Consider the following 17,813-nt stretch of genomic DNA (forward strand, 5'->3'; position numbering starts at 1 on the left):
GAGGGACACACACATAAACACACCTTCCATCTGTTTGTTCACTCCTGAAATGGCCTCAATGACCAGCATTTGTTTAGGCTGAAGCCACAGGTCTCCTATGTAGGTTGCAGGGCTCAAGCACTTGGGCCATCTTCCCCTGCTTTTCCCCAGACATTAGCAGGGAGCTGGATCAGAACTGGAACATCCAGGACATAAACTGGCACCCTTATAGGATGCCTGTGTCACAGGTCATGACTTTACCTGCTACACCACAATTCTAGCCCCAGAAAATAGAATTTAAAGATAGTTTATTTGGGTGAGGAAAAGTTCAGATTCATGCACATGGAAAATGTATATTATTAAAAAGTATGAATTTCAAAACCTTTTGTACCAAAGTAAATGTATCTTTTAATTCCATTTGTATGAACTTCTTGAAGTCCTCTTGTGTTTATACAACTGAAATGAACCAAATAGAAGCAATTTATTTATTTCTATTCTGCCTTTCAGATCAGAAGTCCCACTATTACCACATCTCCTTCCAGATTCCCAGTGTTGAATATAATCCTGATTTTTCAGTAGAACACTCAAATATTAGGACTGATATGAAAGAAAAAATCAACAGTGAGGTAAGTGTGAGCTTTGCTGTTATCCATTCTACCCTGACAATACTGTTGTGGAGAAGATTAGAACAAGAGCCAAGTTGTCAGCACAACAAAGTCCACCTATGGTAAGTTTGCCTCAACAGAAGAATGCCTAGTTAAATTCCAATTTCACATTCTCCTGAAAAGGTCTTCATACAATATTTGAAACTTGATTGAAGTAAAGCCTCCTGTGTTGTTTTTCTGAAATTCAAATTTCATTTTATATTTATTTGTTAATTCTGAAATCTCTGAACAAAATTACCTCAGGAAGCTCATTCAGATATATTGGACAAAAGACAACTGCACCAGAAACTAAACAATATAAGCTCATCAGAAAAATAAATAGCTCAGATACAAAACACATTACTTCAGTTACCTGGAAATTAATCACCTATTCTATGGATAACAATGCATTTCTCATTAGGCAGCTTATGCCCAACATTTACTCCTAAAGTTATGCCATAGATAAAACTCTTTCCCTGGAGGCTTCAGCTATTTCCACAGCCTCTACTGAGCCCAGCAAGGATCAGAGATGGAAGATCATTCCAGCCAGGTTGAGAAATACGTTAGCCAACTCACAGTGAAAAGATGATTTAATGAATTGGAGAATGTGATTCAGTAGAGTGGGTTTGCCTTTCAAAAACAAATCCTAAGGGTATTCTGATTAAGGGAGGAAAAAACTAGGGAGAGTATAGAGTATAGAATATGTTGTCACATCAAGCAATATATTCCAATGAAGTGTTGGAATCAGAATCATCTGGATTCATGTCCTAATTTTATCCTTTGTTAGCTTAACAACTTAGAAAAAGCTACTTGACCCCACAAATTCAATTCCGAAATAGCTATAATTTCACCCACCTCTCATTCAATCTGAGGAGTAATAGACATAGTGAATAAAAAGTATAAAAAGTGATGTCTCAATAACCTTTTTATACCACTCTGTGAGAGTACTTACTGTCTTAACAGTATTATCTTGTATGTCTATACCCTTTCTAGACTTATGAATTTATTGATATTTGGGCTAATTCTACCTATTGTTATATTTCTGGCACCTCTCAAGGTATCTGCCACCTAGTAGGACCATAAAAATATTCATATAAGAGATAAGTAAACAAATGACCAAGTCGTTAATATTAGTCCTGCTGCCTACAGTGTAAGTGGAAATCATAAAAGAAGGAAAGTATATTATTTATTATGTATAATATAATAAGTATAATAATTTAGACTAGGAGTCAGTGTTTTTCTATAAAGTACAAAGTTTAAAATTCTTTTAGCCTTGGAAGCTACAGTCTCTACAACTACTCATAGCTATCATTGTAGTGTGAACAGTCATGACAAGTCACATTAACAAATGAATGTGATATTTCTTTTTATTTTTTTTGACAGGCAGAGTGGACAGTGAGAGACAGAGACAGAGAGAAAGGTCTTCTTTTGCCGTTGGTTCACCCTCCAATGGCTGCCACGGCCGGCGCGCTGCGACCGGCGCACCACGCTGATCCGATGGCAGGAGCCAGGTACTTATCCTGGTCTCCCATGGGGTGCAGGGCCCAAGCACTTGGGCCATCCTCCACTGCACTCCCGGGCCACAGCAGAGAGCTGGCCTGGAAGAGGGGCAACCGGGACAGAATCCAGCACCCCGACCGGGACTAGAACCCGGTGTGCTGGCACCGCAAGGCAGAGGATTAGCCTAGTGAGCCGCGGCACCAGCCATGAATGTGATATTTCAATAAAACTTTGTTATGAACACTGAATTTTCAATTTTATGAAATTTCTAAGTTTTCAGAAATATTATTCTTTCATTTTTTTAACTATCAAAAAATATGAAGGCCTTTCTCAGATCATGGGCAATAAAAATTAGGTGCAGGCAAGAGTTTGGCTTCTGTGCTGTAATTTGCTGACCCCAGATTTAGAGTTTGGACAACATTTAGAACAAATATTTTCCTAGAAGGAAGGACTAAAGACAGAACCTAAAATAAATTTTATAGATTTTTTGTAGAGTTAAAAACCCAGACTGTTTATGTGCTCATTTGCCATGAATAAAATATGTCCATGAAGCTATGATTTAAAAAGGAAAAAAAAAGTGATGGTATTGGAAAGAAAATGGAAGGAGGCAGGCTGAAAATGTATGGGTACTACATATATGCATATGCATACACATTTTTATATTACATATGTACATGTAAAACATATATGTAAAATCTTGAAGGATATATACCAAAAGGGTAAATAACAGGTCTCTAGACATTAGAAATGATTTGAATGTTTTTATTCTTTTCTTCTAGTTGCTTCTTAAGATTTTTACAATATATATGCATTAGTATATACTTATCATAATAATGCACATGTCTGTACTGTATGTAAAATTATTTCCTTAAAAATAATTTACCTTCATAGTCCTTTATAAGGAAAACACATGGTCATTTGTTTTTGAATAACTATAGATTTCTTTAAAAACTTGTCAGCCGGCGCCGTGGCTCAATAGGCTAATCCTCCACCTTGCGGCGCCGGCACACCGGGTTCTAGTCCCGGTTGGGGCGCCGGATTCTGTCCCGGTTGCCCCTCTTCCAGGCCAGCTCTCTGCTATGGCCAGGGAGTGCAGTGGAGGATGGCCCAGGTGCTTGGGCCCTGCACCCCATGGGAGACCAGGAAAAGCACCTGGCTCCTGGCTCCTGCCAGGATCAGCGCGGTGCGCCGGCTGCAGCGGCGGCCATTGGAGGGTGAACCAGCGGCAAAAAAGGAAGACCTTTCTCTCTGTCTCTCTCTCACTGTCCACTCTGCCTGTCAAAAAAAAAAAAAAAAAAAAAAAAAAAAAAAAAAAAAAAAACAACTTGTACTCACCAACTTATCCAATATGATACCACATGAAACTTCACCAAAGAGCATTTCATAAATCAAACCAGGTGACCACAAAGCACTTGTTAGCCCTACACTCAGTTTTGCAGTACAACATCTCCTCTTGAGTTTCTGGCTAACTCTTCAGATATGGGTACACTTATGGTTCAGTCTTATTTCTGACAGGCCACCTTGATGAGTCAACTGTAATAAAGTTCATGCAATCACAGATACTGCGACAAGCTTTGGTTTTATTGAGAAATGGTTTGACCTAAGAATTTATACTACAGAGAAATTATTACATGTAAAACATCTGAAATGATGCCCAAGGGGCGTTTATTGTCTTATTCCAAGAAATAATTTCATGTATTTTTCTTGATAAGTATATTTATTTTACACGTTTGTATTCATTAATATACTCTTCACATCCCTTATTCACCACAGGTTCAAAACATGACTTAAAAACTTTCACTAAATCCTAAAATACTGTCCCTTCAATTCTATCATAAGCATGATAATGACTTGATTAATTTTAACTCTTTATATCAGTATCTCTGGCCATGTGAAAAGTTGTTCAAAACATTCAACTGTAAGTATGACCTTTATGACATCAGGATGAAGCCCAAATGAGCTTTGTGGATAACTCTAAACAAACATTGAAGCAAATCATATTTGTGTCATTGCAGATTTTATACAAGCACCTTGTGACATATTGACATGTGTGAAATTCACATTTAACAAAGTTCTACTCTGCTGTTTTTCTTTTCTCTTCTCAGATAGATAACATATTTCAAAGATCCAGTTTAAAAGATCATTACATCAAATCTCATGTTGTCAACTTTAGGTAACCACAACTAATTAATTTGTATTTTGAAATTTGTATTAATATATAAAATGATTATATTAGTGCTTTTTGGAAAAAAGCCAAAGATCTTAGGCATACCAAGGATGAAAGCAACTTTGTAATATTATATTTAATTGTTATTCCTCCCACACTGTGTACCTGTAGTAAGAAGTTCTTGATAGTGATGAAATGCATTCCACTAGTTGTCCTTTAAGACTTTTGCATTCCAGCTGAAGATTATTATAATCATTAACTACTTTTTTCAATTTTATTTATTTACTCACTTTCTTACTTACTTACTCGAAAGGCAAATAGATTGAAAGGGAAAGGTGTTTCATCAGTTTATTCACTCCTCAAATGCCCACAAAAGCCAGGGGTAGGCCAAGTCAAAGCCAACTCTATATATGAGTGGCAGGAACCCTCCTACTTGGGCCATCACCTGATGCCTCCCAGGATGCTCATTGGCAGGAATAGCTGGAATGCAGGGTAGACTGGTCCTGGAAGCCAGGCACTCCAATATGGAATGTTGACACAGCAAGCACTGTCTTAACCGCTGCGACCAACACCTGCCCCAATTTTATTTACTTTATAAGAATAATAAACAGATATTTTGAATTTTTAAAACACAAAATATGTATATATACACAAGGCTAATGAATTTAACAGGTGCATTTGACATTTTTCCAGAAAATAATTCTAAGAAGTTTCATATAAATTTCTTCTCCTTGAGTATGAAAAAGTTTTACAAGCAGGAAATAATTCAGGTATTAACATCTGTGTACATATGAAGGGTAGAAAATTTCATGACAAATCAAAAAAATATTGTTATTATATTTTCTTGAAGATACAATTAATGGTTAAGTAACAATGGATAACATAGTAACTGCTGTGGTTATGCCCTCACTCATTCTGGTGATTTTATTTTTCAGGCCAGGCAATGATGGTTTGAAAGCAGATGCATTACTTATGTTTCAGTTCCCTGCTAACAACGCAGACACAATGAGAAAGCAAGCTGATGACATTTTACATCAGAAGCTGAATTCAAATGAAAGCCTCTTGATGATCGATACTTCATTCCCTTACCTTAGAGGCAAGAAATACTGTTTTTCTTCCTTTGCTACAGTTACTTGCTTTCTTAATCTTCTCAGCTGCAGAGAAAGTTTCTCACTTACTTGAGAATGAACAACCCCCACAAAGCACCAAAGATTATCTTTGTTTGGCTAAGATCAAAATAAGTTTAAAGCAAGCATTGTATGACAATGCAAAAATAATAGTATTTCTTCCTTTTTTTAAAAAAAATCATATTGAAATTGTTTGGATTAGTGAAGCACGCATGTGATAAAACCTACCCTGCATCACTGACGTGGTAGGTGCCTCGCTCTTCACTTGCCGTACTGTCTACGGTCTGAATCCAAAATGTGAGAGCAGTTTGGACATACAGAGCACAGTCTGTGGGACTCAAGGAGGACTTGGGCTCAAGTTGGAAGAGCTCCACCTCTCCATCCTTCCCACAGCACCCAGGATAGATTTGCCCAGGACATGAAGGGGCTAATGAAGAAGAAAGATGCCAGACTAGATAGGACCTGTCTCTGGGATAAGCACAGCCTCTCATTTGTAACCCAGACATAAGAGCTAATTGACGAATGTTTGTGGGATGAGATTAAACAAAGAGCATTGTGATTCCAGGACTATGAGTGAACTTTGAAGTTGTCATATTTTACCAGAACTTGTTTAAGCCATGACATGAGATTATAAAGTAACAGAAAATTACAAGTTGCCAGTAAATCTCCCCCAGTACTATTCTACAAAATAGTTCCAGGGGTACAGCAGGTAGCAGATGCTAACAGAGGAGATTATATTTTACATTGGCATAAGTCAGAAACAAGAAAAATCAATTTGAGGCTCCTTCTGTGAGGGATGCCCAATGTCCAGTTCTATCAATCACACAGACAGGCTGCATCCAAGGCGCTGGACTATAGAAGGCAGAGACAAGGTTTCCAGAGGGAATGTTTGAGGACTTCCATGTCACTTCCACATTCCCTGTGGAATGTGGAAGAGACATGGAAGTTTTTTAAGAAATCTAAGTTTGATTTTGAGCTCTTGCCCAGTCGAATGTTAGAAACAAACTCATTATTTCAGAAGCTATTGTTGTGGGGAACTTAGTCCTTCACAGTGTTGCTGCATTGAGAAGAGGGTGTCAGCTGTCAGTCACTATTGGCCATCCTGGGAGATCCACCTCCCCCTCACCAGATCCTCAGTTGCTTGTTTAGTAAGATAGCGTTGAGACTTCCTTATTACCATCCTTGCCACCTTCTCAAAGTGGTGAATCTTCCTAATTCTTCTGCTTTGCAAGAGTGTTTGGGAATTATTTTGAGAATATATATATATATATATATATAAAACATATATAGAGAGAGAATATATATAATATATATATTATCAAGCAAAGTTGAGTTTCATAGGATAAGAGATCATTTAAATATCTATATATGTATATATAGATATACTATATATTAAAAAAATTAGAAATGTATGGAATATACCATAGGACAGACTGCAGGTGACTATGGAAAGAGCCCTATTCTGGAACTCAATGACCTATGCAATAGCAGAGCCTTCTAGAATTTCAGAAACTTTCTATCTCAGTTACTGTTTTTATTTTTGGTTTCTTAGATCTATTTATTTGAAAATTAGAGTTACAGAGAGTGGGAGAGACAAAGAGAGAGATCTTCCAGTCACTGGTTCACTCCTCAAATGGCCTTGATGGCTAGGATTGGGCCAGGCAGAAGCCAGGAGGCAAGAGATTTATCTGGGTCTCCCATGTGAGAGTAGCAGCCCAAGCACATGGGCCATCTTCTATTGCTTTCCTAGGCATATTGGCAAGGAGCTGGATTGGAAGTGGAGCAGCCAGCATGCAAACTGGCACCTATATGGGATGCTGGCATCCCAGACAGCAGCTTATCCCACTATGCCAAAAGGCTTGCCCCCCAGTTCTCTCCTTTTTATAGGATTTACTCTATAGCCTTTAAGTTAAATTTAATGATAAACTAACTACTACAATTCCTCCCAATCAGAACAAAAAATCATTTCATAGACATAGTATTTTAAATTATAATTCCAGTGATGATTAATCACCTTGTTTTTTTCCAGATATCAATGAAGTACAAGCAGAGCACATTCTGAATAGCTGTAAGTTCAAGAATCTCACTGAGATGCTTCTAAATCTAACACTAAAACTCAAAACACTTTTAGCCTTTTTCTATTCATATGCCTATCATTTCCCAAAATTATAGAACATCTCTAAATAGATGCATGATGTCATTCTTCTCAAGGGAAAAATCACTACTAATAATTGGAAAGGTCTATTGGAAATACTTCTTTTTCACAGAAAGTTTTACTAGTGACTATTTAACAATTTATTTTCTTGTGAATTTTTAAAATGTCCCTCATTTTGCTAAAGTAGAAAATTTTGTTTAAAATTAACTGGTATTCATTAACTTCAATATGGAAACTTTACACTATAGTACTGCTAAGCTCCTAATGTCCAACAAGTATTTTAAAAGACCACAAATGGCATTTTTCTATAATAAGTAGTGTACAGTTAATACCCAAGTGTGTCAGTTCTCACTGGGGTAAACCGTTATATAGAACATGACCCCAGAATATATGAAAAAGCAAGTTTTAAAGTAAAATTACTTCAAATACATTAGGAAAATATTCAATAATTATTTTTTAAATACTAATAAACATTTAAAATGTAAATAATCACCTTTTATCTCTGTGACTAATTATTATTCTATTATATGTAAGGTTAATACCCACAAATTTTTAAAGCAAGTCATAGGTATTGATGTTCCCATCTTTAACTATATGCCAAATATATCCATACATATAGTACTTTCAGGAAATAGCCATCTTCTTTCCTTCTAACAGGTTGTGGTATAGGAATGGAATACCCATCCATGGAAAGAATTGCTGATGGTCAAATTGCAAAGAAAGCTGATTGGCCATGGCAAGCCAGTCTACAGATGGATGGTGTCCACTTCTGCGGAGCATCTTTGATCAGTGAAGATTGGCTCCTGACTGCCGCCCACTGTTTTGATACGTAAGTATTCAGTTGGGACCCACAAAATCACCAATGCTATCTCATTTTCTCACTTTCATATCTAATAATTCTAATCTCATAATTACTAAAGAACAGTAGAAAAATTAGAGAGAGTATCTTTAGCATGTGGGATATATGGACAAAATGAGATACAGTAATGCTAGTGAAATTTCTAAAAATGAGAAAATATTCTAGATACAATACTAAATAAAAAGGAAGCATGAGAAAACAATAATAAAATTTTACCTTTCTTGCTCTCTCTCTCTCTCCATGGTTACACAGTTACACATACATTTATATGAGTGTGTATGTGTATATATATATGTATGTGTGTATGTATGTATATATGTCTAGATTTTATTTATATTTTCATTTATTGATGTGTATTAGTTTTATAATTGACAATGGCAATGATATAGTTTTTTAAAAATATATAGAATCCCTTCAAGGACAAAAATAAGCTATTATGGGATGAGGGATTTGTTATCCGCTAGTTGAAAGCAGAGCCTCAATAGAAAAGATGGAGGAGCAGGTATTTATCTTAGGGGTTACATGCCATGTCCCACATCAGTTTGCCTGAGTTCAGTTCTTGGCTCTGGCTCCTAGTTCCAGCTTCCAATCAATGGAGACCCTGGGAGACAGCAGTGATGGTTCAATAACTGGTTCCTATATCAGACTCGGATTGAGTTTCTGGCTCCTTTCCAGTGCTGCCCCATGGTTCCAGTGCCAGCCATTTCAGGCACTTGTGGTGTGAACCATTAAAGAAATTTGTGTGTGTGTGTGTGTCTGTCTGTCTCTCTAGTTCAGTCTTTCTGTCTCTGCCTCTCAATTAAAAAAAACTATTTTAAAGAAGATGGGAATACCTCCATCATCCATCACCTTAAATAATCTGCCCTTCCCTCACACTTGTATCCCATGCCCATCCAGCATCTTGGGCAACCTCAGATTAGGAATGAACCAACTGTGCTCCTTTTAATCTGTGATTAGTTACAAAAACCCCAAACTATGGATGGCTAGTTTTGGAACAACCCTAAGCCCTCCACTGATGAGAAGAAATGTGCAGTCAATTATTGTTCACGAAAACTATGCTGCCCACAAGCACGAGGACGACATTGCTGTGGTGAAGCTCTCCACCCCTGTCCTATTTTCTGAAGACGTGCACACAGTGTGTCTCCCGAATGCTACCTTTGAAGTCTTGCCTCAGAGTAAAGTGTTTGTCACTGGATGGGGAGCATTGAAAGTGAATGGTGAGTATCAGTAAAATCAACAGAGCAAAAAATACGAAACCATCCCCCATGTGAATGGAGGATAAGAGAACATGCAAAATGAAATATGTACAAGATGGAATCAAGATATACTATGACAAATATGACTAAAACAAAAAATTGATATGGTTAATACCAAAAACTTTGCTGTTACTATTACTCCATACCTACATTTATTTTCTTTTTAATAAACTATTACAGAAACTGGTTAGAACTTTCTTTATTGAAAAATCACTAACATGTGTTTCTTTCCTTTAATTTGCCATCTTTCGTATCTAGAGTGTCTGCTATGGATGCCTAATTCATAAAGTATATGATTTCTAAGCAACAGTAATGATAAGTTTCTGTAATGTGTCATGCAAGTAAATAGAAGTAGCCTTGAGCGAGGAGTCTGGCTGGTCTATACCTGGTGCTAAATATTACTCTGGGTCCCTGTAATCCATGTACCTGTGGAGTTGTTCTTGAGCCTAAAATTTATAAAGTCTACAAGTACAAAATTTTACTTCAATTAATAATACATAATAAACTGCAAACATAGACTTGTAGGACTAGATATGAGTCTCCAGGTCCTATGCCTCTTGATTGGACTTTTTGCATATAGTTTATGCTCTAAAATTTCTGATTCTAGCTCTACTCACTTATTATGAAGTTGTAGTCTTATGTATTTGTTCAAATTATAGTTCCACTATACTTCGTTTTTATCAGTTTGTTTTTTTTTATGGAATTTTGTGTCTCTCCAATAAACATTGCCAAATTCTGATGTGCACTCCAAGTTGAGACACTATCCTTATGACCTGAGAGCTCCATTCTTCAACTCTGGGGCTTCTACATTCTTCTACAAGAAAAAGTTATGAGAAGGAGGAATTAAATCCTTTGGTGTGTAAAGCTATTCCCTGATCAAAGTAGAAAAGGTACACATCTACCTCTTAAATAGCATCATATGCTTCCTCTAGAATCTAATTAAACTCATCATCTCCTCCCAGAGTAGTAATTTGGGAGTGATTTGAGATTTCTTCATCAATCATTCAAAGCCCAGTAATGTACAGACTATTGTGAAATGGGCTATCCACTCCTATAAGTTAAATATTTTATAGAAATAATGTTATAAATTTGTAAGACATCAGACTAAATTTAATTAATAGATTTTAGAAAAAAGATTTATTCATTTGTTTAAAAAGCAAAGTTACAGAGAGTCAGAGGCAGAGAGAGAGACAGAAGTCTTCTGTTTGCTAGTTCACTTCTCAAATGGCTGCTACTGCCAGAGCTGGGCTGATCTAAAGCCAGGAGCCAGGAGCGTCTTCAAGGTCTCCCACGTGGGTGCAGGGACCCAAGGACTTGGGCCATCTTCCACTGCTTCCCCAGGCCACAGCAGAGAGCTGAATCGGAAGAGGAGCAGCAGGGACTCGAGCTGGCACCCATACAGGATGCCAGCACTGCAGGTGGCAACTTTACCTGCTATGTCAAAGCTCAGGTCCCTAATGATTAGATATTTGATTATGGTTTTTTCCTGCGTTTTGAAGACAAGGACTATTCAGGTTTTCTTCTTCTACCTTCCAAGATTTAACCAACTATATTTAATCGGAATTATTGTTGTCTGACAACTTGCAAGACACAATATTTTTACTCTCTGGATATTTTCTCCTTTGAACACTTGATAAAGAAAAATAGTGGTTATATAGCTAAGCACTTGAATTTATTTTTTTTTAAGTTGACATTAAAGAATTATAAAACTTTTAGGCCGGCGCCACGGCTCAATAGGCTAATCCTCCGCCTGCAGCACCGGCAACCCGGGGTTCTAGTCCCAGTCGGGGCACCGGATTCTGTCCCGGTTGCCCTCTTCCAGACCAGCTCTCTGCTGTGGCCCGGGAGTGCAGTGGAGGATGGCCCAAGTGCTTGGATCCTGTACCCAATGGGAGACCAGGAGAAGCACCTGGCTCCTGCCATCGGATCATCGAGGTGCACCGGCCGCAGCGGCCATTGGAGGGTGAACCAACGGCAAAAGGAAGACCTTTCTCTCTCTGTCTCTCTCTCTCTCACTGTCCACTCCGCCTGTCAAAAAAAAAAAAAAACTTTTAAATTTAAAATTAAGCATACCAATTAGCTAAATAAAAATTTCCTTGGAACAAGGAAAGTATAAATAGTTGAAATACAGTTGATTAAAGCCTAGGAATATCCAAATCATTTAATGACACTAGAGACCACAAAATAGATAGTATTGAGTTTTGTTGAAACACTTACACAAAAAATACTTTAGAGATTTCAAAATCTGTCAAAGGAACAGTTGATAAGACAAGTCTCTCCCTGTGAGCCCTTTTAAACACAGCCTCTATTTTATGTGAATAATTTATTTAAAAATCAATCTATAAATGGAAAATGAACACAATACTAAGACTAAAACAATGCTACATGCAACTAAATAATACTTTCTTATAATAATGAATCAATACTTGTAATTAATTAATAAAAGATTATTTCTTTTTTAAAAGAATGCATTTTACATTTTATTAAAGTTTAACATTCTCATGATTTTGTATATTTCTCGGATTTCATTGTCACCATTTATAAGATTCACAGAGTCTATGTGCTTTTTTTCTAACAAAATCTGTTTTTTTACCTCAACATTTGTTAACTTGCCCTGGTATTTGTTCTGAATAGCAAGTTATACTACTTCCATTAGCAAAGTAAACATGATCTTTCCTATGAAGCAGTAGGATTCCAACAGTATTAACATTATTTCATGTAATAAGGTCTCGTTCTGTGTTGCTTTCCTTCCCTAAAGAATTCCCAGTTCTCAAGACAGCTATGTACTCTGTAGGGTTATGAGAAAAATTTCCAAGTAAGGTAAGTTAAGGTATTACATATTCTCCCAGGTAATGAAAAAAAAAAAAACCCAAGTTTAAATGTAATGTTGTCTCCCGTTTAGTTATGTGGTCATGGCAAGAATTTTAACCAGGTAAATTTTGGTTTGCTCAATTGAGAAAGAAAATTCCCATATCTAACTATCATGGTTATTGCAAGAACTAAGTAGGATAGTAAGAGGAAGCTTGCCAAACACAGTGCCTGGCACATGGAGAGCACTCAAGAAATGTAACTTGGTTCCGAACACTGTCATCCAGCCCAAAACCTTAGAACTTTAAGATTTATGTTTTATCACTGGTTCATCCTTTGTAAGACACAACAATTCACCATTGTAGCAAGAATGTGGATATTCTTCATCTACTTATCTTTTCCTTCTTTAGGTCCCTTTCCCAATACTCTACGACAAGTTGAGATAGAGATCATAAGTAACGATGTTTGTAATCAAGTTAAGGTGTATGGTGGTGCTGTTTCATCAGGAATGATATGTGCTGGATTCTTGACAGGAAAACTAGATGCATGTGAGGTAAGAGTAGACTCAAATTCACAAAAGTTACTCTCTTTAGCAAGGATGGACTTGCTGACTGTAAATTCATGTTACTTCATCTGATTCCATCAAATTAATTCATGAATGAGAAGGGAGAGAGGAGAACAATCAAAAGGAGTGCGAGATACACAAGACACACTCATTTAATAATTTGCTGTTGAGGAAAGTCATCTGTAAAAAATGGTGGTCAGCTGCAAAATAGAACTTTGGTTAGAGAAAAAGCAAATAGCAGAAACCAAGTCAAGAAGACATGTAATTATTGCTTCAAGCCATAGTCATCACCAATAGTTACGTACCTAATCCTTGCTAATTGCAAAGCACTGTGGGACAGATCTGCAGATATCTCCATCGTCCATAAATTCTTGCAACACCAGTGTTTAAACATTCATCTTTACACAGCATACATCCAGGTAGAATTACACTATTCAGACAAGATTGAGCATGTTGAAGGTTGTATGTCCATAGGTAGAATTATACTATTTAGAACTAAATTCGGTAGTACATATTCATCTACACTAACATTCAAGTGTCACCTCACAGGTCATTTCTAGAAACTAAGTAAGTAAATAGTTTTTTCCACAGTCAAAACTTTAATTTTAAGCAGTTAGCATGTAAGGAGAACACAAATTTTAAAGTATGGTTATTTAATGAAATAAAAATAACCAAAAGATGTGGTGCTTGGCTTAGCATTTAAGATGCTGGTTGGATGCCTGTGTCTTACATCAGAGTGCCTGGGTTAAAGTCCCAATTCTACTCTTGATTCCAGCTTTCTGCTAATGTGTACTCTTTGAGGCAGCTGGTACCGATAAGGCAGCTTAGTCTCTGCCATCCAAGTGGGAGACCTGGTTGAATTCCTGGCTCCTGTATTCAGCCTGAGCCAGATCGGGTCATTGTGGACATCTGGGAAGTGAAGCAGCAGATGAGAGTGCTCTCTCTCTCTCTCTCTCTCTCTCCATCTATATAAATAAAAATTTTACAAAATAAAATAATAAAGGTTTAATTTATAGCATTTGAAAATGGATCCAACAGTTTAGCAATTCTTTAAAGATTTAAGAATGGCTCTGAGAATTTGATGTGTATACAGAAGTGCCACAATTCATCTGCCAATGGCTGTGTGTCCTATAATGGTAGTAAGCATTCATTCACTTAGCATTAGCATTTTTTTTGTAACTGCGAGGTATTGTGGCAGTTACTGAAGCCAATATGAACATTTAAAAAAGTCAAGGGCGGATGTTTGGCCTAGCCTACATCCCATATGGGTTGCAGCTCCTGACACTGGCTCCCTGCTCATTCAGACACTGGGAGGCATCGATGAAGACTCAAATAATTGGGTCCCTGCCACCCATACGGGAGACATGGATCGTGTTCACAGTTCTCAGCTTCAGCCACAGCCCAGCCCCGTCCATCTGGCCATTCTGGGCATTTAGGGAGTGAAAATGTGGATAAGAATTCTGTCTCAATTAGATAAGGAAATTCGTTTTAAAAATCATAAAGAATCCACATGACTTACAGTCTAATAATATAACACAAAAGTAACTAAAACATGTTAACCAAAAATCAGGAATTGGCTACATATTGTGGAATACATGGTCTCTTTTCACTCAATTTACTGTCTCAGGTGAAGGAAAAACCATGTGGATGATCTAAAATACACCTCAATCTCATGACTTGAGAGAAATATAACTAAATCTACACAGAAACATCTCTTTCCATTGGTTCACACTCCCTTATTTCTTATCACCACTAGCATAGCAGAACACTGAGGCACTAAATTACCTTATGGGCACAAGGGATAATTACTGCAGAGGATTGTTTTGGCAGACAGATTTTCAAACTCTTCTCACTAGACACCAGAGATAAGGGCACAGGGCCCTAGAATTCAATACCGGCTTCAAGTAGACTAATTTTTCGTGTGTGTGTGTGTGTGTGTGTGTGTGACGCTAATCTGTAATGGGCTTCCAAATAACACTTCTTTTGAAAGGATAGCTCCATTACTAAAAGATACATTTACAAACATTTGTCTAAACAGTGGGTTAAAGATAACAGTGAAGTCTCCTCATTCACATATTTTAAACCAGTTCACTAAGACACACTAGTAAGGAACATTAGTTTGTGAGCAAAATCTTTTCAGTAATAAATCGTGTACATTTGCTTGGAGTGCCCTCTGCTTGTCTCCCTCCTCTCCAGTCTATTCCTGCACATCAGTACAACATCCAGAACATCTCACTATCAATGCATGTGAGTGGGACAAGGTGAGGTTCAAATGCAAAGGAAGAGGTTGTTTCTAGATAAGAAAGTAAGGAGAGGTTTTGTGGAGGACATAACATTTTAGTTGAGCCTTGAGGTCATAATGGATGCATGACCTGGCCTTAGGTTCACTTTCTAGTACCCAATTACAGCAAAATTAAAAATTTTATAAAGACAACATGAAAACCTTATCTTTATTCACACCAGCTTCCAACTGAAGCTATTAATAAGAGGTAAATAATAAACTTAATTACCACATTAGTATGACAGTTATTTGGATAACTAAAATAAATAAATAAAATTAGTTTCATATATTTAATTCAAATTTGTTGGATAAATTTATTAGATATTCATATTCCAATTAGCCATTATTTCTGACATCCCATTATTTTTCACACTGATCATGTTTTTTCTCCTTCTCCAGGGTGATTCTGGAGGACCTCTGGTTATTGCACAAAACAGAAACATCTGGTACCTCATTGGAATAGTAAGCTGGGGAATAGACTGTGGGAAAAAGAACAAACCTGGACTTTATACCAAAGTGACTCATTATCGGGACTGGATTAAATCTAAAACTAACATCTAGTGCAACAACTACACCTACGTTCTAACTACAAATGTCATGTGTGGTTTCTATCAGATTGTGTTTAGTGTATGTTGCTAAGTGTATTGTCGTTGAATTCAAGATGCAAGTAACTGCGATCTGACAACTTTCCCCTTGAACAGTTGGAAGGCTGTGTTTTGTTGACCAAGAGCATAGGAGGCACTGCCAACTCCACGAAGATCTTCCATTGCGTCCAAGTGTCACTAATCACGTTCTTGTTCGTCTTCCAGTCACTATTACATTTTAGAGTAGTCTGGCAGTTCAACCCAGGCAAGGGGCTAAGCAATCTACATTTTCTCTGACACATCATACTTCCCTTCCCTGATGGTTCCCCAGTTTCTGTCTTCCTCAACAGATGAGGCTCATTATATGTTATAGACAGATCAAAGAATTAGTGTTGGCCAATTCTATCACAAATGATTTGGTGCAGATTTCAACTTCTTTAAATGATTACACTGTTGGTTATTTTGAAGCAGTTGATAAGTCCTTGGATAAGATAGCAGAAGAACTGGAAATATTGTCTAGCGTAGGATTCTGCTCTGAACTGTGTAAACATGCCTTTAATGCTCAGAAACAAAAGATCAAGTTTCTTGGCCTTTCATGAAGTTGAATGAGAAGAGGCAAGAATTCAACAAGAATGAACTCCACTGAGCTCAGTCTCCAAAAACAAGAGAGGATCCACACTTGGCATAAATTTACTTTTCACTGCTGTTTCATGATCTGTTCATGCATTTTATTTAAACATTTTTTCAACCCACTTTAGGACAATTTGGGGGCCTTCAGAATGGGGAGTCAATATAAGTTAGATATTCCTAAACAACTTACATGAGAAGCCAAGATAAAATAAGATATTCATAAACAATTTGATAAAGGATTTTGTAAAGACCTTATTGTGAATATTTAAATTAAATTAAAAATAGGCATTTCTTGAAGAATGATATTTATACAAAGTCTTCAGATAATCAAGAAGGCATCTTTGGAATGGTTAAATTATTATGGAAATGTCATTTCCATATGTATTTGATTACATATTTTATAGTACTGTATGTGGTTATCAACTAGTATATAACAAAACTAATTTGCTGAATCTGAACGTTTATTTGCTTTCTTCCCATGTACAAGTAATTTAGTTAATGAGATAACTTTAAAAAATATAAACAAACAAAATGAAAAATAAATAAATGAGATAACTTATTGTTAAGATTGGGACAAGGAGTAGCCCAACATTGTGGCATAGCAGATGAAATTGCCTGTGATGCCAGCACCTCATATTGGTGCCAGTTTGAGTCCTGACTGCTCCACTTCTGGTCCAGCTCCCTGTTAATGGCCTGGAAAAAGCAGTAGATCCATGTGGAAGACCCAGAGGACACTACAGACTCTTAGCTTCAGCCAAGGGGTTGGCCAGTGAGGCCATGTAGGGTCTGAACCAGCAGATGGAAAATCTCTCTCTCTCTCTCTCTCTTTCTACCCCTCTCTGTATCTATGACTTTCAAATGAAAGAAAATTAAAATAAATAAATAAAAGGATTTGGAGGGTTATATCAAGTAGCAGTCTCTCTTGCCCCACATATTTTATTGTATACATTAAAAATATTTATGATAATAAATTCAGACATTACCTTTGAATCATCACTAGAATACAGGTTTCTCAATCATGGTGCCTTTGATTTTGTCACAGATAATTGTTGGGGAAGACTGTCCTATGCATGGTGACTATTTAGCAACATTCCTTACCTCTACATACTAGATGCCAATAATACCTCTCACCAAGATGTGATAACCAAAAATAAATCCGGAAAAAGTCAAATATCCCCTATGGAGCGAAAAGTACTTCCAGTTAAGAACCACTACAATGGAATCAATAGTAGAAGAGAAAAAGTCTCTATATTTTTAA

General features: G+C 36.9%; 1 protein-coding gene across 1 annotated transcript in view; it reads left to right on the top strand.

The window, feature by feature from the left end:
- Positions 1-17,551, top strand: part of LOC100344499 (transmembrane protease serine 11G) — a 39,348-nt gene extending 21,797 nt beyond the window's left edge. Inside the window, exons 3-10 of the mRNA XM_008267799.4 lie at positions 487-605; positions 4,229-4,296; positions 5,226-5,386; positions 7,447-7,485; positions 8,230-8,401; positions 9,389-9,648; positions 12,906-13,048; positions 15,741-17,551. Coding sequence (XP_008266021.4) covers positions 487-605; positions 4,229-4,296; positions 5,226-5,386; positions 7,447-7,485; positions 8,230-8,401; positions 9,389-9,648; positions 12,906-13,048; positions 15,741-15,902 — 1,124 coding nt within the window. The 3' untranslated portion in view covers positions 15,903-17,551. The remainder of the gene's footprint in view (positions 1-486; positions 606-4,228; positions 4,297-5,225; positions 5,387-7,446; positions 7,486-8,229; positions 8,402-9,388; positions 9,649-12,905; positions 13,049-15,740) is intronic.
- Positions 17,552-17,813: the final 262 nt, after the last annotated feature.

This window comes from Oryctolagus cuniculus, chromosome 8 (assembly GCF_964237555.1).
Source record: "Oryctolagus cuniculus chromosome 8, mOryCun1.1, whole genome shotgun sequence".
Taxonomy (NCBI): domain Eukaryota; kingdom Metazoa; phylum Chordata; class Mammalia; order Lagomorpha; family Leporidae; genus Oryctolagus; species Oryctolagus cuniculus.